The 27,850-nt window shown below is 34.6% G+C and overlaps 5 protein-coding genes and 1 long non-coding RNA gene across 7 annotated transcripts; 4 read left to right on the top strand and 2 right to left on the bottom strand.

Moving 5' to 3' along the window:
• Window positions 1-128: 128 nt before the first annotated feature.
• Window positions 129-1,729, top strand: LOC145000368 (remorin-like). The gene is made up of 4 exons (XM_078959581.1): window positions 129-444; window positions 893-980; window positions 1,055-1,136; window positions 1,238-1,729. Exons 1-4 carry the CDS (start codon window positions 303-305, stop codon window positions 1,436-1,438), a joined length of 513 nt encoding a protein of 170 aa, XP_078815707.1. The 5' UTR covers window positions 129-302; the 3' UTR covers window positions 1,439-1,729.
• A 464-nt stretch (window positions 1,730-2,193) lies between these two features.
• On the bottom strand, window positions 2,194-5,373 carry LOC145000367 (DEAD-box ATP-dependent RNA helicase 8-like). The gene is made up of 9 exons (XM_078959580.1): window positions 4,896-5,373; window positions 4,406-4,466; window positions 3,955-4,189; window positions 3,631-3,869; window positions 3,306-3,557; window positions 3,036-3,216; window positions 2,838-2,926; window positions 2,631-2,704; window positions 2,194-2,549 (listed from the first exon to the last, which is right to left on the bottom strand). The coding sequence occupies exons 1-9, from the start codon at window positions 5,234-5,236 to the stop codon at window positions 2,471-2,473; spliced, it is 1,551 nt and encodes a 516-aa protein (XP_078815706.1). The 5' UTR covers window positions 5,237-5,373; the 3' UTR covers window positions 2,194-2,470.
• A 450-nt stretch (window positions 5,374-5,823) lies between these two features.
• On the top strand, window positions 5,824-6,706 carry LOC145000115 (uncharacterized). Its single transcript, XR_013661129.1, has 4 exons — window positions 5,824-5,938; window positions 6,319-6,412; window positions 6,492-6,514; window positions 6,600-6,706. It is a non-coding gene; the product is annotated as an uncharacterized LOC145000115 (long non-coding RNA).
• Window positions 6,707-7,509: 803 nt separating this feature from the next.
• On the top strand, window positions 7,510-9,015 carry LOC145002275 (uncharacterized). The gene is made up of 4 exons (XM_078961574.1): window positions 7,510-7,539; window positions 7,814-8,353; window positions 8,506-8,658; window positions 8,761-9,015. The coding sequence occupies exons 1-4, from the start codon at window positions 7,510-7,512 to the stop codon at window positions 8,824-8,826; spliced, it is 789 nt and encodes a 262-aa protein (XP_078817700.1). The 3' UTR covers window positions 8,827-9,015.
• A 4,288-nt stretch (window positions 9,016-13,303) lies between these two features.
• Window positions 13,304-17,632, top strand: LOC145002134 (Nucleic acid-binding, OB-fold-like protein). Of its 2 annotated transcripts, none has more exons than XM_078961429.1 (14): window positions 13,304-13,672; window positions 14,323-15,211; window positions 15,339-15,387; window positions 15,508-15,628; window positions 15,726-15,824; window positions 15,908-16,195; window positions 16,271-16,378; window positions 16,443-16,514; window positions 16,596-16,682; window positions 16,784-16,855; window positions 16,935-17,024; window positions 17,095-17,202; window positions 17,284-17,352; window positions 17,436-17,632. In XM_078961429.1, the coding sequence occupies exons 1-14, from the start codon at window positions 13,436-13,438 to the stop codon at window positions 17,508-17,510; spliced, it is 2,364 nt and encodes a 787-aa protein (XP_078817555.1). In that variant the 5' UTR covers window positions 13,304-13,435; the 3' UTR covers window positions 17,511-17,632. The 2 variants fall into 2 exon arrangements, with proteins under 2 accessions (XP_078817555.1, XP_078817554.1); XM_078961428.1 differs by having other exon boundaries at window positions 15,336-15,387.
• A 74-nt stretch (window positions 17,633-17,706) lies between these two features.
• LOC145002135 (actin-depolymerizing factor-like) lies at window positions 17,707-18,750 on the bottom strand. The gene is made up of 3 exons (XM_078961430.1): window positions 18,672-18,750; window positions 18,216-18,478; window positions 17,707-18,063 (listed from the first exon to the last, which is right to left on the bottom strand). Exons 1-3 carry the CDS (start codon window positions 18,672-18,674, stop codon window positions 17,913-17,915), a joined length of 417 nt encoding a protein of 138 aa, XP_078817556.1. The 5' UTR covers window positions 18,675-18,750; the 3' UTR covers window positions 17,707-17,912.
• Window positions 18,751-27,850: the final 9,100 nt, after the last annotated feature.

The following is a 27,850-nucleotide window of genomic DNA, read 5'->3' as shown; positions in this document are numbered from 1 at the left end:
TGAATTGATTATGAATTAAAAATGGTGGAATATATTGTTCATGCCAAATAAATTAATTTGTTGCGTAATAATTAAAGGTGTTTAATTTAGATATGGAAAAAGAAACATTGTAGTTTACAAACTTAGTAGGTAACGTTCCAACTGATTTGTGATCTCTATGTACCATCTTTGCCATCACCCACTTCTACATTTACCAACCAAACCTACCACATACTTGTCTCTCTTTCTCCCATTTTTGTTTCAATCTTTGAAGCTTTTACAGGTTTTTTTTGTTGTTCATCACAAAATTAACAGAATCAAGGATGGTGGAGGAAAACCACGAACCCATGAAAGATGTTGCTTCAGAAACCGAATCAAAATCGACACCACCACCGGAACCCAAATCAACTTCGGTTGCAACACCACCATCCAAGAAAACAAAGCCGCCTCATGGTGGTGACAAGAGTAAGCTTCTTCACACTCTCTTGTACAATTTTAACTGCTAGACAGAATTCGCGCTACAGTGCGCGAATTCTGTCTAACATGTATAGGCTATGTATTACAAACGAGTCTGTGTAATCGGATAATTTATGAAAAAATATATATATGGGTTTTGCGCAACTTTGAACCCGTTTCATTTAGGCTATGTTTCTTGAATTTTTTGTTTTAAATAAAAGGTAAATCGCACCATGTAAAACGGCTCATGTTAGCCCCTCTGGAGGTTAATCACGGAACAATAGCAATGTTTTGGGTGTGTGAGGGTTTGGTTTGAACCGTAGACAGGAATGAAATTTCACATCTCAACGAATATGCGTTGTTTATCATGTGAGATGCATTAGATATTATTTCTCCATTGGTAGATGAAGGTATTAATTTATATATATATATATGTAATAATACCTTTTTTTTTCAGATGTTGGACTTGAAGTAGTGGTTGCAGAGAAGAGAATGGCACTCATTAAAGCATGGGAAGAGAACGAAAAGACAAAGGCTGACAACAGGTACTTGTTGTCTATATATGTTTATTTATATACTACGAGAATATATATATATGTGATAACATGTGTATGTGTAGGGCGTACACAAAAAAGTCAGAAATCGGAGCATGGGAAAATACTAAAAAAGCAATGATAGAAGCTAATCTTAAACAGATGGAGGTACATGTTTCGTATTGATCACTAGTAAAAATATGGAAGAAAAAAAAAAAAAACACAAGGCATGCATATGTATATATATGATGTGTATGTAAATGGAGCAGGAAAACATAGAAATTGAGAAGGCAAAAAAGAGGGAGGAGATGAAGAATAGGATGGCTGGAATACATAAAGAAGCAGAAGAAAAACGGGCAATGGTGGAAGAGAAAAGGGGCCAAGACATAATCAAGGCAGAGGAAGCTGCTGCAAAGTTTCGTGCTACAGGCACTCTTCCTACCAAGTTGTTTAAATGCTTTGGCTACTAATTTTTTTCCCCCAAAACGAACACCATATAATATACTTATACGTGCATCAACTATCAACAACAAATTTTAGATCTCGTATGGTTTGTTTTATGTATGGTTTTTTGTTCGTTAAACATATATATGGTATGGTTAGGTTTATATCATACATATATTTGAGCTGGGTGTTATTTGTTGACTGGTTGTATAATAGAAGCTCTGGGGTTCAACAGAATGCAGTTGAAGGAATCAAATGGATGATGCTTCATTGTTGAAACTTAAAATTCAAGAATAAGCTTTAATCTCTCACCAAAATTTGATCACTTGATGTGGCTCTAACATCTTATTAACTTCGGTTTAAGCATTTAAAAGCGTTCATCATTTCTAAACCTTTCAACTCAAGTCTCACCTATTACTATTTTGTAGCTCATGCTTGAACTCAACCCAACCTGAATTAATCGATTTTGAGTATTTTCACGCTGATCTAAAAAATACTAAGATAATTTTTTATAATCCATCTGAATCCAAAAACAATTTTGACTAGTTTCTTTGTCGTCATCATTAACGGTTGTTCATTTGCCATGATATTTGTAGATCTCCAAATCATAAGCGGATATAATTAATACTAATATAACATTTAAATCACACAAAAAATTGTATGCGGGCAACTTACGTACCACATCAACATAGTTTTAAAAAAAAATTGACACATGACACAATAAAACTACTAAAATAACAAACAAATCAGGCAAAAATGATAGCTCAGACACACAAACACATAGGGAAAAAGTAAGCTTTGAATTGATAACCCAACACAAATCTAAAAAATTGTTCATGCATCATTTTTTTTTTTTTTTTTTTTTTTTTTGGTTTTTGCTCTACTTTTTATCTGTTTTTTTTTTTTTTTTTTCTTTTCAAGATATGGAGTACAAACTACAAGCTATCCTCCAGAATCAGGTAAATACATATCTAGCATATGATATAACAAGCCTAAACTAAAAACAGAGACAGAAACAGAAACAGAAAATGTCTCCTACTTGTATTTCATTTTCTCAATCACAGACAGTAAATGGCTTGATCAATTTGGGGAGGAATTTGTTTTATTTCAGTTCCAAGTTCCTGTTCAATCCTATACCTGTATCACAACCACACACATCATTAGCATTTAAGTATTTAACATTTAACATTTACCATTTAATTTAAAAAAAATACATACAAGTTAAACCGGTCTTCATAAGTTATCAAATTCACAGCCAACCCCAGATGTCCAAACCTTCCCGATCGTCCCACCTACAAATAAACAATAAAATATATATATATATATATATATATATATATATATATATATATATATATATATATAATAACTTTTCATTTTCAAAAAAAAAAAAAAAAAAAAACACTTTTATTTTTAGTTTATTACCCTGTGCAAATACGTCTCCGCGTTCCTTGGAAAGTCAAAATTGATGACAACATTCACGGCTTGAATATCTATACCCCTTGTAAACAAATCTAATAACACAAAACCAAATTCAAGATCAGGGTTTATTAGGGTAAATAATAATATTTTACAATTTGAGTTTTTTTTTTTTTTTTAATTATAAAATATATATATATATACCGGTACAAACAAGATTTCTGCATGCACCATTGCGGAAATCATGGAAGACGCGATTACGATGATCTTGCAACATTTTAGCATGAATATAAAAGCAAGAATATCCAAGCTCTGTTATCTTCTTTGCTAATAGCTCTACTCGGTTTACAGAGTTGCAGAATATGATAGATTGGTTGATTTGTAACTGTAATAATAAGTAAAATAAGTAATAACAATCAATTCAATTCAGAATCACTCTTCAAAGTAATGGCTTTTTAGTAAATGTGAGCAGACCTTTGAGAAAAGAGTGTTGAGGCAGTGAACCTTTTGTCTTTCTTCCACAAAAGCATAATACTGTGTGATACCTTTAAGGGTAAGTTCGTCCATTAAATTAACAACATAAGGATTTTTCAGGTATCTGTCTCTGAAATCTTTTACAGTAACAGGAAATGTAGCTGAAAACATCAAAATCTGTCTGTTTTGTGGAAGGAAACTGATCAGATGCTCTACAGAAGGTTGAAACTCAGGTGACAACAGCTTATCAGCCTGTCAAAATATTAATATTATCATTATTATTTATAGTTTTATTAAACAATTTATTAAAAAAGTAAAAACATACCTCATCTAATACCAGCATTGCACAGTCATTGAGTATACAGACACCCTTTTTGGTTAGATCAAGAATTCTTCCAGGAGTTCCAACTAACAAATGAACAGGTTGATATAATCGCATGATGTCATCTTTTAGACTTGTTCCTCCAGTTGTCACCATTACTTCAATCTGTAAATGTTTTCCAAGCTCCTTGCAGACTTGTGATGTTTGAAGAGCCAGTTCTCTTGTGGGGACAAGTATGATAACTGTATATTTCATATTTGTTATTAAATCCATAAGTTATTTATAGGATTTGAAAGCAAACATGTTGTTGAATTACTAAAATAAAACCTTGGATGACATTGTTGTCTGTATCGATCTTTTCAAGAGCAGGAATACAGAAGGCGGCTGTTTTTCCAGTTCCATTTTTAGCTCTAGCAAGAATATCACTACCAGTTAAAGCAATAGGGATGCTTTCTTCTTGTATAGGAGAAGGCCTTTCAAAACCCTTCTCATAGATTCCCATAAGTAGTTCTCTTTTTAGAAAGTAGTCCTCAAATTCGTTTCCTTTTGTAGCTGTTACATCCTGTAAAGATTACAGACTGTAAGAAAAGTGGCATAAGCTTTACAGCATTATTTAATTCAATGCAAACATCAAGATGGAATGTAGCTATTTAGTGATACATAAGCTTTACAAGGATAAGGAAATGTATTAATAAAAGGTAATGAAAGAAGTTGCTTATAAGATTTATTATTATTGTTAAGTAGCAAATTGCATAATGTTAAACTGTTGTGTGCATACCTCAGTCTTGAAACGGCTATCTGCTGCAGGTATGTTTAACTGTGCTTTCCAATCTTGAGAGCTAAATGCACAAAACGGATAAACAAATAAGTTCACAGCATGTTTACATATAATGTATCAGTTAGATATCATTCAAATAGATCATACATGTATACACATAAAGCAATCATCTCCAAGAAAACCAATAACCATACATAGAACTGTAGAAGAGTCTATATTACATAAAACCAACCTGCTACCAATTCCTACCACCACCGAATTAGATCAACACAGAGGCCTTACATTATCATTGATCCCATACCTACTACATTATATCCCATAACATCAAGTATAGAGATATAAGTATGCATTTCCAAGATAAGAACCGTAAATATCTTGCAATTTTACAGGAATCACAGTTTCAAGAATGTACGGCTAAGTATTATTTGTAAAGAATCAAGCAACTAAAGGTTCGAGGAAACGGTTATAGATGTGGAATTTGAATTTTGACCTTGAATCAACGCTGCCTTCTGACTGTACGGTTTTCTCGACTTCATAGTTATTGTTATTGGCAGTAGAAGAAGCAGGGACATTAGGGTTCGTTCTTAGCCATTGTTGCTTCTGATTGTAGTGTTGTTGTGTGGACTGCTGTCTCTGAGAGTACTGTGACTGATGCTGCTGCTGTTGAATTTGATCATGGCTTCGAGGTTGATGGTGATAATTAGGGTTTGTTTGAAAATTACCACCTCCACCTCCACCACCGCCATACCATCCTCCGCCGCCTCCTCGGCCATTTCCAATACCGGGAGGGTACCTGCGGTTGTAACTGTTGTTACCGGTGCTATCGTTCATCGGGAGATGATCGTTGATTACAAAGCTTGTTGTGTAGGGAGTAGTGAGTAGAGAGGGTTTGATGCGTCTGATCGTGTGTGCGAAAGTGTGTGTTCAGATCGAGGTGTGGGTGTACACGCGACAGGAGTTGTGAAAGGTTTTATTTTCTTGTTTGATTTAACAATTTTAAATGCCCTAATTAGTAATTAATCTTCTTTCAACCAAATATTCAACAATTTTAATTCAATGAAATGTGGCTTTTGCTTTTAGAAATGGTACTTGGCTTTATAAATTATTATGTTGGAGTTTTTAGTTTAGACTTTTATAAAGAATTAAAGATTAATTATAAACTCTAAAAAAATCACATGCAAAAACGGACCATTATTGTAATTTATGCTAATTCATAATAGAACTATATTATAACAAAACCACCTAGTTTTCTTTGACCCCTTAATTTCTACCTCTAATTATTAAATAAGCATACGTTTTCTTGAACATTGAAAAGGATTTGTCCACCTTGAATGTTCTTTCTAAATTTAGAAAGTAATGAGTTTGGATTCGTAAAGGAAAAAATAATAATAATAACAATAATGTGAGGAAATGTCTACAGAGATTTGCATTGTTTGTGATGAAACTGTTGATCCAGATGAAGAAATATTCGTCGATGGAGTTTTGTATCATAATGAATGTTTCCAATGCAGCCAATGTGATGAAAAGCTTTCGGTATTTTTTTTAATCTTTTTGTTAGATTTGGATCAATGAATCATTTGACTTGATTATGAGGTTCTACAAATCACGAAATAGGATCTGAAACCAATATTATGTGGTTGTTTTATATATTTACGAAAACAATAGAAAATACCTTTTATCATTAGGTGATCCCGAAGGCTCGGTTTCGTATTTGTTATAGTTTACGGATGATGTGAGCCTTAAGATCGTGTGGCCTCTCATATAAATTCCAATTTAATTAATAAGAATCAACCACCAAAAAATAGATATATGTGCATATGTTTTATGATTGTAGAATGAAATTTTGACCAAGTGTTCAAAAAACATTCTATAACAACCATAAACAATTTACATTATATTATTTATTCTCTCAGGAGAACGATTACTCTTCATTTGATGGGATCTTATATTGCAAGCCTCATTTTGAACAAACATTTGAGAAAAATGGAAGGATTTCAAGAGAACTATGTGAGTTTTTTTTTTTCAAATTAAACTTTTTATTTATTTATGTTATTTTAATCTAACTTCATTTTTTTTTGGTCACCAGCTTTGCCTAAACCTAGTGAACTGGTATTAATGAATTTTTTTTTTTTTTTAATTCAATTCAATGATGTATATATATTTTAAAATATTTTAATTTGATTATTTTAATTAGCAAAAAACATCTAGCAAACTCTCTACAATATTCTTCAAGACACAAGCAAAGCAAGCCGTTTCAAAAAAGTGTACTATACCAACCTACAAAAAGGTATGTTGTCTCACATTTTAAAATTATGATAGTTATGATAGAATATGTATCGAGTAAAATGAATATGATTAGGGGTTGGAATTGGTACGGTACCGAGTTTTTTTTCTCCAAATTATGTACCGTACCAACTATAGTTGGTATAAAATTTTTGTTACCAGTACCGTACTAAGTGTACTTGATACCAATTAATTTAGCTACCAACAATTTTGGTTGATATATATTGGTATTTGGTATATACCAAAGTTTTTAACTAATATGTACTATACATGAATACAAGTTGAATTTGTGAACATTTGGTTGTTGCTTCACTCGCTTCTGGTAGTATTTTTTTTTTTTTTTTGAAATTCCTAAAATGATTAAAAGAGGTCCACCCCTAGCAAGTTGCTAGAGGAAACAAATTATAACAGTACAAGTAAAATGAATGAGAAGTTAGTATTCCTTCTTGAGTTTTAGTCTATGTATCACCGATCTCGTGCACATCAAACAATAAGTATCAAAAAATTTGTCGGTCAATGTGTTAGTTTAATAATTCTAAGACTTGTTAGTTGATATTCTAATTAAAACATGAAGATATGAGATCTCATATTTCTTATATATATATATATATATATATATATATATATATATATATATATATATATATATATATATATATATATATATATATATATATATATAGGTTGGTATGGTACAACCGTGGTATTCAAAATTTCATACCGTTACCGTATCAATGCTACTTAATTGACATAGTATTACCAACCAAACATATTGGCTACCAAACAACTTGGCTACCAATTTAATTGGTTCGGTTGGTAACATGTTGGTTGTTTCTCTATGGTACATATTTGTCAGCCCTAAATATGATAGTGTTATCATGACTTTTGATGTCTAGTTTAATTGTATTTGATACAAATAACACAAACTTAAAAAAGACGTTAAGGGTCTTACCTTCTGTTTTTATAGTGGGATTATTTTAAACTCTATTTGGGAAATAAAATGTTTTATGGTAGAAAATTAATCTTTTAGCAGGTATTTTTGTCTTGCAATTTAGAAACAATAAAAAGTGGAGTTGATTAATCTCAATATTATTTTAGGCACTAAATTTCGAATTGTGATTTTAGAGAGAAGCACGACCAACAGTGTCATATGCAGATAATGATGACGACGATTCTAGTCCAGATTTTCTTACTCCTACAAACCAAATTCATCCATTCGCCGTTGGCCAATTAGATCCAGATACAATCATCAATCAGTTTATGCAGAATCCAGCTTTGATTGGTCTCTTAGACGGAGTACCAAATCAAACTGAAATGGAATCTCAAGATTTCTTAAGGAATATGTTGGATCAAATAACTAGAAACCCCGAAATGATGAGAGCGATCGGTCAACTTGGTCAACATATGGATGATAATCAAGATTTAGGTAGCATGTTTTCAGCTATGAGTGAGCCCCAATGCCAAGGAGGCGGCGACAGTGGTTTTGATAGCGACCTTGATATGTCCTTTATGGTTCAACAAATGATGCCTTTTTTCTCTCAAGCTTTTTATCATGAGGACTCGGGATTAAATTTACTTGAACATCATCCGCCCATAAAAAAAGAGCTTCATCGTCGTTGTTATAGTGATAGTGCAAGCATCAAGGGCTCATCGGTAGATTGTCAGGTTTGTTAAATAAATAAGCAAAAAGTTTTAAAAAAATGTTTGTGACAATGCCCCCATTTATGTTTAAAAAAAAGCCTACAAATTTGAATTCATTAATTATTTTTTCCTATTTTAAATTGTTTCTTAATGTGCTTAATGATTTGTATTTTCAGATGAATCTCAAAGAAGTAGCTAAAAAGATTGAAGACGAGTATCCACCTTTAGAGATATTCTCATCTGTAATTGAAACTACCGCTCTTTTGAATGAAAATATTCAAGATATATATGGTCTTGCTGATTTATGTTCAGATGAAGAACTTGCTGAGGTTTTCCCTTAATTTCTTTGTCTTTCACCCCACGAGTATAGTTTTTCGAGGCTTTTACAAAAAAAAATCTTTTTTTAATTCATCTACATTCGGTACTTGTAGGAATTTATGAAGATGATGAGGCGCGATGTTTGTCGGCGGCTTGGAAAGAGATATGATAGATTTTAGTTGAAATCTTGACGTTTCCTTATTTTTTGTTGATTATTGTAAAGACTAACTCGATTCAAGATAGTTGTTTATGATTTTTGGTATTTTCTGTTTGTGCAACTCTAGGATACATAGAGGAAAATAAGATTGTATCCTATAATTGTGGGATTATAACCTACACCTTGATATGGAGAATCAATAAGATTAGACTTGACGTGCATTGATTTTGTGGGATACTAAACCACGCTCTAATAGCATGTTGGATAGGCCTTTATTTTCTCTCCAAAAAGCCATTGGAGAGATGAGGTAGACTCAAACATAACAAAGACAAACAAGAGCGTGTCTGGCTAATGTGGGACTTTATAACATTCAATAAGACAATGTCCATATGAGATTAGAAAAGACATGTGTTGAGAACTTGAGTTGCTAGACCACCTATGATACCATGTTAGATTAGTGGACAAATTTCTTTTCCAGAGAGCACTTAAGGAATGAGGATAGCTCCAACACTTGTAAATGTAAATGATACTTTGGTAGCAATGTACAACTAACAAATAGTATGTAAAATGTAATTGAGAAATGAATTAAAAGAACGAGTTATGTGGTATTTGTTAGGAGGTAAAGTGGATAACTAGCAAAACCACAAGCACACAAGACACAATATTTATGTGGTTCGGTCAAAGTAACCTATGTTCATGGGCAGCATGAGAGTATTTTTTATTTCAGTGCTCACAAACAGAGGTTACAAGTAGATATTCCTATCACTCTAGAATTACAAGAAATGCAAATGACTTAGCATGAATCCATATTTATACTTAAGGGATCATACTCAAAACCCTAATAGACCAATCCTATTGGCCTATAGGCCCATGAATGATGTCAACCAACCACAATTAGCCATGTAGTAGCTTCTAGAACATTCATCAGTGTCATGTAACCCATGAGCATCAACAACACACATGATGGAGCATCATGAGCCATAACGACACATAATGATGCACATGTGGCACATCATGAACACTAATAACGCTTCATTCATCATGGTGGCGCATCAAGGTGTATTCCTTGAGCTTCTTCAACTTCATGGCATCCTTAGACAATCTTGAGCATCACAGAGAGACTTCATAGCATACGATTCATCAAGGAACACAAGTGACACATCGTTGAGATAAGATGACACTTTAACATGAGAATGATGATTCTTGTGCAAGGTTTGGCCTTCTTCCCCAGGGATGACGCTTCCTCCTCATGAATAGTGCTTCTAGAACCATAGTGGCACTTCTTCTTTCAAAGTGGCGCTTCTTCATCCAGAATGACACTTCTACCAAATTAGCATTTCTAGAACCATATGATGGCACTTCTTCATCCATAATGGCGCTTTAAGCATAAGATGGCCCTTCATGATCATAAATGACGCATCCATGCACCAAGATGCTCCATACCCTCTTTTAGAAGATGTGTTCATTTGTCACCTTATCCATTCCTTTGTCAGGAGATCCATTCCTTTCTCACATGATTAGTTCCTTTGTCAAATTCTCCACAAGCCCTAAGTGCTCCATTGAGTTCCAAGTACTCCATGTGAATGCTCCAAATGCACAAGTCACAATTAACAGTATCCATTATCATGTGTGGGTAAAGATCGATAAAAAGATATGGATTAACATATTTGATATGATAGAATGAAATGATGTATTTTATTCTTGGATAATATGTGTGATTTATATACTATGTTCATGTATTGTAGGTGTTAACTTGATGGTATACACAATGGAAACAATGTAACAAATTTGACGCATACTTAAAGATATTTTACTATGATTACCATATCATGTACATGATGTGTGCATATTCAAGGAGGGTGTGGTTGTAATGAATTTATCATGGTCTATATACTTGATGTGATATGTTGGAGATTTAGTGTTAGTATTAGTATCCGAGTACACCTTTTCTTTTGATGTGTTGTGAGTTATCTACCTTGCATACGGGAACTGTCAAAAACAAAACAACACCCAATTACCAATTGGGTTCCAAACCATAACCATAAATCCATACTTGGGGTAAAAACCCATTTTATCCCTAACCTAGCTTGATCAAAGACCAAGGCCCAAACTCATAGCCTAAAAGGCCCAAATGTCAAATAACCAACCAAGGCCCAATTATGGACAAAATTTCCAAATTGGGCCCAAACCCCTTACATGGGCCTTACACTAAAGCCCAACCAAAATTCCTAGTGCAAGACACTCATAATCAGATGGCCCATAAAGAACTCAAACACCCAAGCCAAAAAGGCAGCCCAACACGAAGCCCAAAAGGCCAAACCCTCCTGACTAAGTACACGGGGTGTACCCAGATGTACGTTGCGCATACACGCTTGATGGCTTGTGCGCTGCACGTACAAACTTATACGCCCAACATACTACTCTATTAAGCCAACTTTTGCCATTAAGCACTTAATGCTTAGCCTAAAGGTTCGAACCACATATCTGAGTCGTAATCAATATCTAGACCCATAAAGTCATTGACTTTATGACTTTGCAAGCCTCAAAAGAACCCAACATCAACTTAAAGCATTAAATTTTCACCAAATAGACACCAACTCAAACATGGGGAATTCCAAACCCTAAAGAAGCAACCTTGTGCATCTAGAACCTCAGAAACACCAAGAGTGGCAACTCATAGCTCGTGGAGTGGTACCAAACCACTAGACCTCATTTGTGGGACCAAAATGAACCAAAAACTCATACATGCTAGATCTAAGACATCAATGATCAAGTTCATATCTTTATACCTCCAACAAGCTAGAAATGAAGCCCATAATCCAGATCCATAAGCTTTATCTTGATCCCCATCCTTGCACCAAACTCCATATTCTGGAAATAGATCAAACACACCAAAAATAGACACCATGACCTCAAAAATACCATCATGAAGGTTTAGAGATGATTTTTCTGGGGTTTTGGGAACCTGGAGGCTGGTATAAGGACCAACCAAAAAGACTTAATGAGATTATATATGGTACACCATGGAAATTAGGGTTTTCATTAAGATGCATGTATGCCCCGCGTACGTGCTTGAAGGCGCGACTCTGCCTTGCATTTGTACACCCTGTGTACACCATTATACGCCATGTGTAATGGCTTTAGAACTAGTATGCCATGCGTACATATATGTACGCCCCCGCGTACTGCTTAACCCCTTAACCCTAATATACTCCGAAGGTCATAACTTCTTCGCTATACATCCGATTTCGACAATACATACATCCATGAAAAGGTAACGAGAAGCTCTATGATTTAATCGACTCGTACCCGCCTTACCATATCACGAACAAACATCCAATTTCCATAGAAGCCCGAGTTGCCAAATTATCAAAATATCCTTTAACTCCAAACCACAAACCGAATACCCGGATCATTCAATATACATCATCCATCTCCAAATGAGCCTAAAACTACTTCTTCAAAGATCCTACATCTGCTAATACCCAATCCTTGATCACCACCCTGAAATGGAAACGATTTGAAACAGGGCCTTACAGGGGATCCTTGAAATTTTCACACAAGATGGTTGTTTACAATCACATGGATGATCAACTTGAAATTCGTCATGTCATTTGAAAGAAAAAGATGAGGAATAAGAAGTCACCGATCGATAGGGCTTAATTAATGAGCAGTTGTCGTATCCCACCCTGCTTATATTGTACTCGACAACTCATGTGTACAATGCCATGTAGATGCAATGTATTTCAATGTATAGACATGTAGATGCCACATCAACCAAACAAATGATAGTTGGTAATAATGATCACTTATGAACATGGATCTAAAAAGTGCGTTATGGCACGCCTCGCGCAAGGCATGATGTAGTCGTTATGAAAACATCCAAGGCGAGTAGCATGACCCATAATAACGTGTTAAAGAGTGTCTTATCGCGTTATGATGCAAGTTTTTTTCAATGTGAGGGTTTTTTATTTAAGTTTTTTTTTTTTTTTTTTTGGTTTTTTTATCGTACCTAAAATAATTGAATGTTTATTAATTTTTTTATATTAAATATTAATATAAAACTTCTAAAAACTTGATATATTTGATAAAATCCAATAATTACATGATTTATTTCTTTTAATGTATATATGAAATAGTCAGACCTTGAAAAACGTCGTAACATCATAGTTCGTCAATGTTTGTCATGATTTAACTTTAACTTTGTTATCAAGTCACGCCTCACGTTATTTAGAATGTTGTTTATAAACAACTAAAACAAATTAGTTGGCTAAATATATTACAATTTTTTTTTACCTATATGTAAAATACCAAAAATATAGTTAAATAACAAGTTAATTTCCCTTATCCAAAGCTAATTTATAACGATTTTATTTTGATCTCCCCCTATTTACATTCCACTATATTTACAGACAAGGACATAAACTTATGATTATTCTCAATGTAGCCCCTTCACGTTTCTCAAACTTTACTTTGCGCGTCACCACTACTAAAATAACCAAGAAACACCCATAAGACACAAACGGATAGACCCCTCCCCTCTCCTTCTTTCTCTCTCACACTCACATACGGAATCACGTTCAAGAGCTTATCGGCTACAGCTGATGAGTTTGTTTCCGTTTTCTTGAAAAATGGAGAGTCTCTCTCTCACCACCACAACCACTACCACCGATGCTTCGAAATTTAGATTTCTGATCCCTTGTTATAAAAATCCCAGAATTTACAGAAATCTTCCTTTTCATCACAAACGACATAGAAGATTTGCACTTTGTGCTGCTAAAGATGAAGATAAATTCGACAGTTGGGACCAAATGGAGCTTAAGTTTGGGAAAATGATCGGTGAAGACCCCAAACTTACCCTTGCCAAGGTCCATTTCTCTCCAAATTCTTCTCTACAGTTGTTTGTGCAAGTAGTGTTGTTTGAAGTTGCTGTATATCTTACTCATAAAACTAAAGAGATAACTTGTTGAAAAGATACCGATTCTGTGGTAAAAAGAACACAATTCGATTCTAAATAACTAGCTTTTTTCACATTTTAGTTGAATTTTGAAGATAGAAGTAGAATTCCACGGGGAATTTGATTTGGGTTATGTTCAAAGTTTAGATTTGATACGATTAGTTCGTTTTTTTTTTTTAATGGAAATAGCATATTGTATGCTGAGAGATTATTTTCTGACATTTTGTAGTTGAAATTTGAAAAGACAAGTAGAATTTTACTGTCAATTTGATTTGGGTGTTGTTCAAAATATCATATTGTTATAACTGACTCTGATAAGATATGATAAAGATTACAGATGAAGTCTATATGATGAGCTTTTTGAACATTATTTTTGTTAGGATTCTAAAAATTGAAGTAGTCAAGTAGAACCCTAGTCATTTGCTGTTATAAACTGAATCTTGAAGTGATGTATATTTCTTCAGTTAATCTGAATTTGATAATTTGATAGCAGTAATTACACTGCTAAGCTCCCTTTCACATTTTGATCCTTTTTATGTGTATTTCCATTTTCTTTTTCAGATAATCGCTAGAAAATCACACCCAGAATTATCTTTCTTGGATATTGAGAAATTATACAATAAGAAAGGTCTTAAAGCCTTTAATGACATAGAGGAGGTCCCATTTGATGTATCTGATATTCGAAGAAAGCCCAACGATTCACTTGATGGGCCAAAGTTAACCCGGCCCGTGCCCAAGGATCCATCCGATGGGCTAAACTTGACCCGACCCGTATCCGCATCCAAGAATTCACTCGATGGACTAAATTTGACCCGACCCGTACCCAAGAAAGGAGTCAAATTTGAATCAAATGATAAGCCTGTATCTGTAGTACCCAAAGTAAAGAAACCAAACCAAATGTTAGAAAAGGATGTGGGTAATAATACTCCTACAGAAACTGTCCCAAATGTTGAATTAAGAAAACCCACTACTTTTAAAGATGATGATTCGACATCAATGTTACAGAGACCAAATTTCTCATTTAAGATGAGTAAAGAACAGGAGACAGAAAGGTTGACTGATTTGACAATGGTGAGGAAACCTGAACCCTTTCTGCAAAAAGAAGAAACAGAAGCTATGGAAGATGATACAGAGAGTTTAAGTGTAATCCAAACGGATGTTACACTCTCACAGAAGCCTGAAATCACAGTCGATCAACTTAGAAATCAGAATGAGGTAAATTCTGAAGTTGATGACATCAAGAACAGTTCAACAAGTGTTGATTTAAGTGCAATCCAAACGGATGTTGCACTCTTACAGAAGCCTGAAATCACAGTGGATCAAATTAAGGATCAGAATGAGTCGAATTCTGAAATTGATGACATCAAGAACAGTTTAGCAAATGTGGATTTAGCTTTTGAGATGGAAAATGTGCAGGATAAGATTGATCAGGAGAGTGATGATGTAACAGGTAAAACAACCGTATCAAACATGCGATTTGTTTGTGAGGATTTATGAGTTTTTTGCGCTTATGAAAGTTTTACAGATGAATTTTACATACTGTTTTATGTTCTTGTGTTTCACCATTGATATAGCAGCTACTTCGCAAATGTCTCTGGATACTGCATTGAGAGGACCACCTAAAAGGTAAAAAATTGTGTTTTCTTTTCAATTTGTTTATTATACAACACGGATCACACATGCCCAAATTAAAAATTAATGTTTCTTCTTTCAAATCTATGGTTTCTTATGGTTGATGTGTTATAGATTAGATCAATCTGTAAAAGATACATCAAAGATCGAGAGAGTAGTTACGGGTCCCACGAACCCAATACCATATGATAACACTCTCGAGACTGAAAACTTGCCTACAACACCATTCTTAAAGGTATTATTCACCGATTTTCTTGTATATTCGTGATAAAATTATAGATAAATAGAATGATAAACGATAGTTATTGATATCGACTGATTTTATATAATAGGAGCGTGAAGATAACGATTGGAAAAGAGCTGAAAATTTGATCAAGACAGAAGGAAGAGAAGAAGTGGAACTCATAAACTCTAGCACTCGGGGTTTCGTTGTAAGCGCTGAAGCTTTTCTTCATTTTGAGGATTACCCAATTTACCTTCATGGTGATTTTACCTTTTTGCCCTTGTTGTACAGGCATCTTTCGGATCTCTAATAGGGTTTTTGCCTTACCGAAATCTTGCGACTAAGTGGAAGTATTTAGCTTTTGAATCATGGTTGAGGAAGAAAGGATTGGATCCTGCAATGTTCAGGAAAAATCTGGGTGTTATTGGAGGATATGATGCGACAAACAACGCATTACCAATATCGACCATAGATCCTAAAAAAATGGAGGGTGAAATATCACCTGATATGAAACTTGAGGACCTTCTTGCAATTTATGACCAAGAAAAACTCAAATACTTGTCTTCGTTTGTTGGTCAGGTTTGAATTGTTCATCTTCTTAACAAACATTGTTGTTCATGTTTTGAAACGATTTGAAGTGTTTGACTTTTGCAGAAAGTCAAAGTCAACGTGGTCTTGGCTGATAGAGGATCGAACAAGCTAATATTTTCTGCAAAACCAAAAGAGAAAGATGAATCGGTTGAAAGAAAGCGAAGTCTCATGGTGAGATTTTTTATCTTATTTAAAATATGATTTTTCATTATTTTAATATTTTCTACTCTTGTAGGCTAAGCTTAGCGTTGGAGACATTGTAAAGTGTTTCATAAAAAAGATTACTTACTATGGGATTTTCGTTGAGGTATTATTATAATTTTGTTTTTACCTTATCGAAAGTAAAATATTTTTTACCCATGATTAAAAGACGTAATTGCCCTTGTAGGTGGATGGAGTACCTGCACTGATTCACCAGACTGAAGTGTCATGGGATGATACTTTGGACCCGATTTCCTATTTTAAAATTGGACAGGTGTGATTTGTGTTATATAATATAAACATGTTAAATATTAATTGGATTATTTTATAATCTTTTTATACTTTTCTCGATAATTACAATAATCTTATTTGTAGGTCATTGAAGCAAAGGTTCATCAGTTAGATTTTTCACTTGAACGTATATTCTTATCGTTGAAGGACATTACAGTAATTTATCTTCCAAGTTAAATATTTTATCAATAAAAATATGTATCAAAATTACAATTTTACCCTTGTCTTGTGGCAGCCAGATCCATTGATTGAGGCTTTGGAGGCTGTTGTTGGTGATCAAGCAAACTTGGATGGACAATTAGAAGCAGCCCAATCCGATGAAGAGGTTTTTTTTTTTTTTTAAAGAAACATTTTCTTGATTAATTATTGATATAATGTATTAAAAAAATAAACAGTGGCCCGAAGTTGAATCACTTGTAAAAGAACTGCAGCAATACAAAGGCATTGAGAATGTGAAAAAAGGCCGTTTTTTTGTGGGCCCGGGTTTGGCCCCGACTTTTCAGGTATTCTTATTGCAATGTTTAAATTTTAAAAATTAATTTTTTTAAATAAAATGTGTTTTATGAATTGTATTATTTGGGCAGGTTTATATGGCGTCTGTGCTTGAAAACGAGTATAAATTGCTTGCAAGAGCTGGAAACAAAGTACAAGAGGTGATAAAAATGATATTTATAACTTAACGATACGTAATAAATAAATTGTATTTATTTGTTTATTTATTTTTGTTTATGAGCAGGTGATTGTTGAGACATCGATGGGAAAAGAAGAGATGAAATCTGCGATTCTAATATGTGCGAGTAGAGTTGAATGATGGGTTTTTTTGTATAGTTTTGTTTTATGATTTATTTTATGTTTGAATTGAAGCCATTGAATGTGTTGATATCGTTTATTGTGTATGTCCTTGTGATTAAGGTCAAGTGTAGTATTTATTCTTATTGGTGTCATGGCATGTATGAGCATAAAAAAAACATGCATAATGAGATGATAGAGGAGATTGTAAGCAATAATGAAACCTAAAAACGAATGTGAAACAAATAATTATTTATATTCAAAAGATCAATGATACACATTTTTGAATTAGAGTCTCTTAGGAAACATAAGATTATGAATCGAACCTCAACAAACCCCTAGTGCATGTTTATGGAATCATTTTATAATGGATGAATTGCCCTCCAATGTATTATTAATTTTCCAAGATTTTATCTTTTTAAATTTAATAAGTTCTTGATTTGATGATGTCTAAACTCATCTCACCAACATCTGTTGCTTGGAGCTCGAATTGGATCCCATCTAGCTCTCTTTTAAACCTGTCCTTAGAGCTTGCGTATATCATCTTACTTCTCACCCTTGATGAATCTGGAGACCTGATTAATCACAAACATTTTGATTTTATAAGTCTTATCCATAAAATGTAAGCTCATGAGTCCCAAGTTCCATAGGTATGAATCTCACATTGAGCAAAGAAGGTGATACAAAATGTTAGTGGTAGTTAAAAATGAGGGGTTTGTGTGCTTACCAAGCAAAAAAGACAATTTTGCTTTTTTGGCAATTCTCTTTGGTGACAAAATCAAAGTCGAAGACCGCATAGCGACATTCATTGCTAGGCAAGTTGTTCAAAAGATCATTATAACTTTCATTTGGTAGGCCTAATTTCTCCACAACAACTTGATGTGATTTGTCTTCGATCTTGAAAACTATGAATCGATAGTTTCTCTTTTTCAATTCCAAAAACTTTAGCTTGCACTCATCATTCACAGCCATTCCAGATGCTGCGTTAGCCTATACATATTCAATGAACATCATTAATAAGATTGTTGTATTTTAAAATGCATGTTTGTGTGTGTGTGTGAGAGAGAGAGATACATCATTTAGTATGATCTATGTACTGCATATGAAAACACATAAAATATTGTGTGTGTGTGTGTGAGAGAGAGAGAGGGAGAGAGAGAGAGAGAGAGAGAGAGAGAGAGACCATGATTAAATATATTTGATATTTGATCTTTGGAATATAATTTATTTAAGGGTGAAAAGATGATGGGATTGGAGGGCAATGTAGTTAGTATGAGTGACAAGTATGGTATTTAAATACACAAATTGGTCTTTTAGATCCTTATTTGGAGGATCAAATCAAAGGTTTGTGTTTGATTTGTGAAAAAATAACACCGAACAATTCTCATAACCAGGGAACATAAATTGGTATTTTTGTTGCTTCAATGAACCTTGGAAATATGAGTTTATTCAAAATTTGACTTTCTAACGTTGAATTATACATCTTTTATACAGTTACATATATAGAGAAATACAAAATATTAGTCTTTTTTGTTTATCCATAAAAATAAGATATTTGGATACGATAGGAAGAATTTAAGTTGATGTTCATAAATATATGTTTTCATGATGGTCTTGGATCGAGTTTTTGTGGGTACGTAGCTGATATATATAAGATTCTAATTAAGCATAGAATACAAGTTACTTTCTCCGCCAATGTGATATTGTAATATATTTGCTTTAGGGAAGTTTTCGATGTCCGATTATTTATTTGTATATTAACATAATTACAGTTTATAGTAGACATATCACATAAGAAGTTTTAGATTTTATTATTGGTGATGGTATTCTGATTTGGTAACATGACCACGATTAACTTATGTATAGCTCTTTGAACATTAATTTTTCAATTTGTATTACCAAAATAAAATAGAATTATCTTGTTAGTCCGTTTTTTGTAGGGTGTGCCTTTTTAAAAATTACAGATTGAAACTTAAAGAACAAGTTTTAAAAGACTGAATGGTGGATTAAGAACTTTAACAACTAACAAGACGATCAACTTTTATAGAATTGAACTAGATGAAGAGTCAAAAAAACGATGGAGAAAATCTTAATATGTTGTTTCTCTCACACATACTTCTCTAGGACGAGAACAAAATATATATTGGGTATGAGTACGCACATAAATACGATAATATATATCCACACCAATATGGGACTCATATTCAACAACACAATTTACTTCACTGTCGAGTTTACAATGTTGCAAAATAATTTGTTAGTATGACATTCAGATTATCCTTGTAATATTTATTATATGATGGGTACACTTGGTACCTAGACTTAAGTATGTATAGTATGTTGCATATGACATGTCTATAACTCGAGGGACTACTTTTGTGTGTGGTTCTAAAACTTTCCCATAAGGTGTAATTGGTAAAAAAACATACACGTAAAGAGGGTGTGTGTTTCATTAGAGAGGTTAACGTTCATTCCTTTCGCATTTTAAATCCTTTGTAAAACACCATTATCATTTATGTGATTCATCCATCATTGCAACACTCGTTTTCCATAATGGATCAGTGTAGGGCATTAAGGAGTCAAATGCATGGTTTTCGGAAAAAACCATGAGTCACGATGTGACCATAAGGAGGTCACGACGTGACAAATCAAGATTGAGAACGCGTATCCATAGGCTAGCCACGATGTGACATGTGTATGGTCACGAGGTGACAAGGGTTGCAGCCTAAGTCTATGATCTTTTAGGGTTTCCTTCGTATTTAAACCCATAATATCGGATTTAGGGTTTTATTTCCAGCCTCTATCACCCTCTAGAGCTTTGATCAAACCCTAGTAGGCCTCGTCTTTATTTGTGAGTTTATTCGTGGATTTTTGGTGTCCTTGGAAGGAAGAAGAAGAAGACCCTTGTGGTGTAGAAGACCTCTTGGCAAGCTTCGAGTTTGAGTTTGAGACAATTCTGGACCATTGTAAGTATTAAAGATCCAAACTTTATGATGTTAGCTTCCAGATCTAGGCTATTTGTTCCCTTTTCATCATATTATGGAAGTTTGGATGGGATGATTCCATAAAGTTGACAACTTTATGGGTCTTTATGGTCCCTTGAAGGTTGTGTTTCATGGATCTGAGGTTTGGTTGAGTTTTGATGTCATTCATGTGAGTGTGGTTCCTTTTCTTCATCATTTTGGCCTTTTATGAGATCAAGACATGTATTGTACATGTATGTATATAAAGCATCGATTTTTAGGATGTTTTGGAGTAAGAAGGCCCTTTAGAAGTTGGAATTTGTATGGCTTTAAGGATTAAGGGTTGAATGCATGAAGTGTCCCAATCTGCTGTTGTCACAATGTAACCATATGGTGGTCATGATGTGACAATGAGCTTTATCTCGATTATTTTGGATTGGCTTAGTCACAACGTGAGGGCATGGTACTCACGATGTGGCGATGGTTTTGGTCGCAGTTGATTTGTCGAATATGGAGTTTTGGATCGGGGTTGAACTTGTTGGCCACGACGTGACCATGGGTTGGTCACAAAGTGACAATCAATTTTTGGTATTGTGGCTATCGACTTTGACTTTGACCGCTGACTTTTGGCATTGGTTGAATTTTGGTCAAACTAAGGGTTTTGGAGTGTAGATTGAGAGGGTACTCTTTATTGCTGTCAGGTACCTTGTAGGATCAATATTTGTTGGGTGAGAGCTGTGGTGTTTAACTGCTCATTGCGAGGTGATTCCTCCCACTATACTTGCTTGTGTGGTAGTATATTCATGCTGACTAGTTGGGTCTTATTTGTGACTGCCGTTATATGTGAATTAAGTTACTGATAACTCCTGGACTGTTGTGAATCCATGGGACTACTATTAGTCCCCAGGGTTGCAAATAACTCGTAAGGTGTGTTGTTAATCCACATGGCATGCTGTTAGTCCACTGGGACTGATGATGGTCCCCAGGGTTACGAATAACCTATAATTGCTTATTATAATGTGTTGTATGTGATATTTTGGGGAAACTCACTAAGATTTGTGCTTACAGTTGTGGATTAACTATTTTGCAGTTATTTATCGGATTGCGAAGGCGGGACTTCTAAATAATGGTTTATGAGAAAATGGTTTGACTTGAATGTAATTATGTAAAAGTGGACGTGTTTATTATTTTAAAAATGAAAATTTTAGTCCTGGTTTTTGGGATGTTACAATCATAATCGATCAGTCACACCATTACGGAAAGTGAAAGATTTGTAATGTGAAGTTGTCATCTTTACATCAATGGGATATCATATTCTCCAGTTAAGTGTTCATTAATCGGTTTAGGATTATTCATGTCTATGCATAAATTGATCTTAGATTATGCCTATTAAACCAATGCATGACTCCACACTTATACTCCATTGCATCCTTATTGACCAAGTTACCCCAAACTATCAACCATACATTTCCTTCAACACAACTAGATTAAGTTATAATATCAAGTATATGATGTTAAGATTGTAATTTAGGATGTAATTATGGTCCGGTTGAAGATCTTGAGATTGTGTTGTGTTTGTTACTATTGTTTGAGAAGATAGGCTCACTTAGGTTGTGACATCCTTATTTTCACTGTCAGAAAATACCGATTTAATTATACTTATGTAATTCAGAGTATTCTTTTGAAACGATTATTTATGTAGAATTTGTCCCAAAACATGGTAATGATATTATCAAATTATTTTTTGAAGAAATGTGTTTTATTAAATCTCGAGATGTCATCATCAATACAGAAACATAAGCATATTGAAATATTATAGGCCTCACAGTAATTAAACTAGTGGCGTAATACTCCTCGAATCTCTCAGCGGAATGTATCTTTTAAATTTCTACCTATAATACAATAAACTGAGTGGGTCAGATTGGGAAACTTGGTGAGTACATAGGGTTTTCAACCCACAATAATATAATTAATATGTTTAATTATCAAACAATTAATCTAGTTTCCCATTCATGTTATCTTCTTTATTCTGAAGGGTCTACCCCAATGATCATCTATGTTGACAGTACTAGTTCAGGGACTCCTCCATGATACTTATCAGTAGGTTTTCTTCTATATTCATTCATAAGGATCATTTTCTTTATTGACAATATTAATTTAGGGAATCCATCCACAATACATGTCAACAGGTTTTAGTGTTGCGAGCATGCTAGCGTTCCATTGGACAACGTAGAATAGTATGTGGTTGTCATATATACTCTGCTAGATGACTACATCGTTTAGTCCTGAAGTACTAGTAAGTCAAGGCCTATTATCGTTTTCATCTTTCATCTCCTATCTCCCTCTCTATTATATTCAACCTTCATTACCTATTTCTAACCAATACAATATAGGTAAGAAAATAGACGTGGTAAATTATATAAAAATCATTTTATAATATTTCATCTAACACAGAACATTTTTGCACATAAACACATATAACATTTTATTTATTTAGATACTTCATATCTATGTGTAAGATGAAAGTAACTATGCACTTATTTGTTAAAGTGATGACTCGAAATTCGGACAACGCTTTGCTTCTAACAGCTGACTTTTCCTTTGACAAAACCTAGTATCATTATCACTACATCTTAGTCTAATATTCTATGTGACTGAAAATAGTCTAGACCTATCGATCATTCCAATGAACACTGATAGTTGTAACACCGTGTTTCAAATTGTTTCATAATTTGGGGTCGTGACTTGAAGATCAGTTGTATAAGGCTTCGAGCCTTTGTGGAAAGAGATATTTACACCCCTTTGGATGTGCTTAATGTAGATTAGGTGATCCGAGAGTTCGGTTGGTTCTTTGGAGCACGAGGATATAACTGTAAAGTGATAGTTCGAGCCTTTTATGAATTTTGGATTTAAGTTCATAAAGTTTTAAGGAAAAGGAGAGTTTATAGGATTTTAGAGCTTCCCATTACCTTTCCGTGGATATAAGGATCGTCAAAATCGGAGTTGAAATGAAGAAGTTATGATCGTTTGAAGTTAAGGCAATCTTGGGTTAAGCAGCATACGTTGGGCATACTTAACATGTATGTTGGGTGTAACATCCCGATTCCCGAGTATGAGATTTATTTCCTTAAGCATGTTTTTCCTTTTGAACTCAGCGTGTTAGTAGCCTCAACACGACGTGTTGAAGGACTTTTAGGCTGCGTATTTTTATGGACCAACACAACGAGTTGGTGAGGGGAAACTCACTAAGATGTGGGCTTACAATTTTGGATTATGTTTTAGGTACTTTAGAGGATCACGAGAAGGCGAAGGCGTGATCGTGCACCTCCTCGTGTTTTACTTCACGATTTTGGGATTTCTCTGATGTTGAACTTATTTTGGAAACAATTTGTAAACAATGATGGTTTCAAGTAAATTTTAAAAGTTTAATTTTTTTGAGAATTTTTTTTAATGTTACAAGTTGGTATCAGAGCCTTGATTTGTGTGAATTAGAGGAACACTCATGTGAATGCAGTTTCAAACTAAGGAAAAAGATTTTTAAAATGATTTTCAAACGGTTTTCAAAATAATCAAGGAGGATGCAATGTGTACGATCATCTATAGCTAGTAAGTTGACCCCAAAATACCTTACTGTTATATGATATTGTGATATGTTAAAAAAACATGCTAGTGACAGGCTAGGGATCTTCAGGTTTTTCATGATAGAGTTGCCTGATTATACGATGCCTGATAGCCTAGGGGTCTTCTCTAATGGAATTGACATCATTATTGTAGTTGCTTAGTGTATGCATCATTGTTATATATAACTAAGATCTTATAGTCTGAGAATGTTTGATTTAGCCTTATTTCATGTTCTTGTTTGATGAAGGGATTAGGGTAGGATCATATATTCGAATGTCGACATGGTCCAATGTTATGTATGGCTAACATACGCAAGTGTTGCAAGGTTAGTGTCTTGGTGAAAGTTTCATGGATGAGTCGTGTGGGGTCAATTGTCCAGTTTTGAGATATATACATAACATTCCTCTAGGGCGTGGGGATTAAGCGTATGAGTATGCTAGCAGTATTGTTGGGGTGTTGCGATGACTCTCTGAGACAACTACGGGTAGGTGTGGAAGGTAGTATGTGCCTGTACTACTGAAAGCATAGGACTCGTATGCGTACCAGAGAAGCACAACCCCTAAGGATTGTCATTACTTTGAGGTAAAAAGTTTTGAACTTGATGAAGCTATACATAGATCTAAGTTAGCCATTAAGTTTGTGTCCTTTTGGTCCCATTAGTTGGGTATTTTGAGTATAAGCTACTCTAATCCATTTAAATTGTCCTTTCAAACGTCTTGAGGCATTTAGAAGCATAAAAATGTGGTCTTGCTCATTTCTTCACTTCCATGCATGTGCTACAAGGTCTTAATGGGTTAAGTAGTTAAGGTTTTTAGTGTTGAGCATTTATTGGCCATGCAAGATCATAAAGTTGGAAACTTTATGGTCAAGAACAATATTTGGGACTTGGATCTGTATTTTGGATGTAGAAGATCAAGTATTAAGCACTTATTGTGTTAAGAAGAATTTCAACTGCGTACGTTGGGTGTACCAACTAGTATTTTGCGTGTACACGGCCAAACCTTCGTTTCTTGGTCAGCTATTGAGTACTCCCCCCCCCCCCCCCCCCGTACAGATGAGTACACCCCACATACAAATGAGCACATGTGACATCCCCAAATTTCACGGCCAGAAAAGACCGGTTTGTTTATGCTTTGTTTTTAAAATCAGAGCAATCTTTTAAAGAAAACTGTTGCAGAATTTGTTCCCAGAAAACATGATAAATACTTTATCCAAACATCTCTGAAGAGATGTATTTTATTCGTTTAAAAACAATTGGGATGTCCTAGTCAATACAAACATATAAGCATAAACCGAACTTACATTCATCTACAATAATGATATACCTCTCTTTAATCTCTCTGTGTAATGTGTCTTTGTATCAATACCTATGCTACAAAAATATTGAGTGGGCCAGGTTTGGAAAACCTGGTGAGTACATAGGGATTTCAATCCCACAATGTTATAACATATATATAATTTAGAATTAACACAATATAATTTTTTTTTCTCTCTTTCTCTCTCTCTCTCTCTCTCTCTCTCTATATATATATATATATATATATATATATATATATATATATATATATATATATATATTACCAACTCTTACCCCACCCCATCAATCCTCTCAACGATACTATCCATACCCTTGGACCTTATATTTTAACTCTTACTCCCGGATCTAATCCATATTCTCGAGTCCATGATTGTGCCCATTCCATACTCCCGGATAAGGGACAATTGGTCTATGTCTAAATCCATACTCCCGGACTAATGACAAATTCTATGTCCTGTCCATTCTCCCGGACTAAGGACAACTGACTAGGTCTTAATCCATACTCCCGGATTAATGACAATTAACTAAGTCCAATCCATACTCTCGGACTAGGGACGAATGACTATGTCTAATCCATTCTCCCGAATCAATGACATATTTTAAAGTTCTATTTTCCGTATATATCTCACTCATACTCATAAAGAGATACTACCCCATAACCTTCATAACAAATATTAGGTTTACTCTTTAACCTAAGTTATCATAAACAATCAGTTATGTTCTTTAACACTTAATTTCAGACATCATCAAATAACTCACACAAAACATATATTTAATACATTCAAACAATACTTGTATTAAAATCATGTTCACGAAAGGGACTATGCACTCACCTGATAAGACGATTATCAAACAACAATACGACTCTTAAAGTAGCATTCTTCAATGACACCGAAATATCTTCACACACCGGGCTTATTGCGGTCAGAGCTTCGGCTTGAAAACTCTTTTCTTCTCGGGATCTTTGGAGCTTTGGGACTTGCTTCGGGTGTCGGGATGATACCGGGGCTTTAGGGGTGCTTCAAGACGACTTAGAGAGGGTATAGAGAGTGAGAGAGTGGTAAAGTAGCAACCATGGCTGGCTGCCCTTCGGTTTCTATTTATAGGGCCAATTTTCTGGATTCACATCGTGAACCTGGTCCTGCATAGGTCATGGCGTTCTTCATCATGCCACTTGCTCTGGAAGGTGTCCATCACTTGTTCACGTCATGAATACTATATTCATGCCGTGAACTCTAACACAGGCCTCGAAGTTTGTGTTCCAAACTTCAGAAATTTACATCTCTCACATACGAGCTTCGTTTTCGACGTTTTTTATATCAACGCGTAGGTGAGATTATGCTCTACAACTTTCATTTAGACTCCGTCGACTAATTTTGACTTCATTTTTATTATATTATTTTTAGTAGGCCGGGATAGGAAAACTCCGTTATAAATTCATAACTCCTTCATCTGACGTCCGTTTGCGTCTGTCTTTTTACCGTTGCACTACTATCGACAAGATCTTCGATTCTCATTTAGATTGTTTCAGCTAGAAATCACTCGATCTCATAATCGAACTTTGGGTTGCATACCGCTAAGTCGAAATTTAGAAAAATCATAACTTCCTTATACGAAGTCAGATTTAAACGTTCTCTTTATACACGCTCTCGGTTTAACGTATTCTGCGACTTTCATTTAGATCACTAAGGCTAAATATCGCTTTATCGTAAATTCACTATTTACGTCGTGCTGTGTCTATCGCGAAACTTCGACAATCATAACTGCTTCGTTATAACTCGGATTTCGACATTCTTTATATATCCGGAATGCTTGCCACGACCACTACAACTTAGTTAAGATTATTCATTCTAAATAATCTTCTATCAAAAAGTCATTTTTTGATGCTTATCGTCTCTAAATTGACTAGCCCCGATCTATGGGCGTTACAGTACGCCCTGCGTACTCAGCTGGGTTGACTCGACTAGTTTGTTAGGTTTGGCCAATCTTGACCAAAGGGTATTTTAGGTAATCTGGTATTAATTTTAGTTGGGCTATATTTTGGAAAATAGGTGTTGAGTAGAGCCGGTTTTCAGAGCAGAGATTTAATCAGCTTGCATTCAGACTGAGAGGTGAGTTTTCCTCAATATATCCTTTGGTTGAAGACACTAATGTCGTCCCACTAGAGTATGTATCATGGTTATAGGATAGTACTACACTAGTATATGAATGAATAGTAGATTTGTATGATTATCTATATTTGTTGGTTTAGTGTTTATGTTTATCTATTACATATGTCGACATATTGTGTTTGGGTTGAGGCGTCTTGCTTTGTGCTGAATGTCATGACACCCGGGGATGTCCAGATAGGCTGTAGGTCCTGCGAGGCGGTTCAGTCTCGCCGACGGTCCGTAGAGCGGTCGGGATAGGCTGTAAGTCCTACGAGGCGGTCCAGTCATGCCGAAGGCTCGTAAAGTAGCC

This window comes from Lactuca saligna, chromosome 6, assembly GCF_052625555.1.
Source record: "Lactuca saligna cultivar CGN05327 chromosome 6, ASM5262555v1, whole genome shotgun sequence".
Classification (NCBI taxonomy): Eukaryota; Viridiplantae; Streptophyta; class Magnoliopsida; order Asterales; family Asteraceae; genus Lactuca; species Lactuca saligna.
The sequence above is the reverse complement of the archived record's forward strand: the minus strand, read 5'-3'. Positions and strand labels throughout refer to the sequence as shown.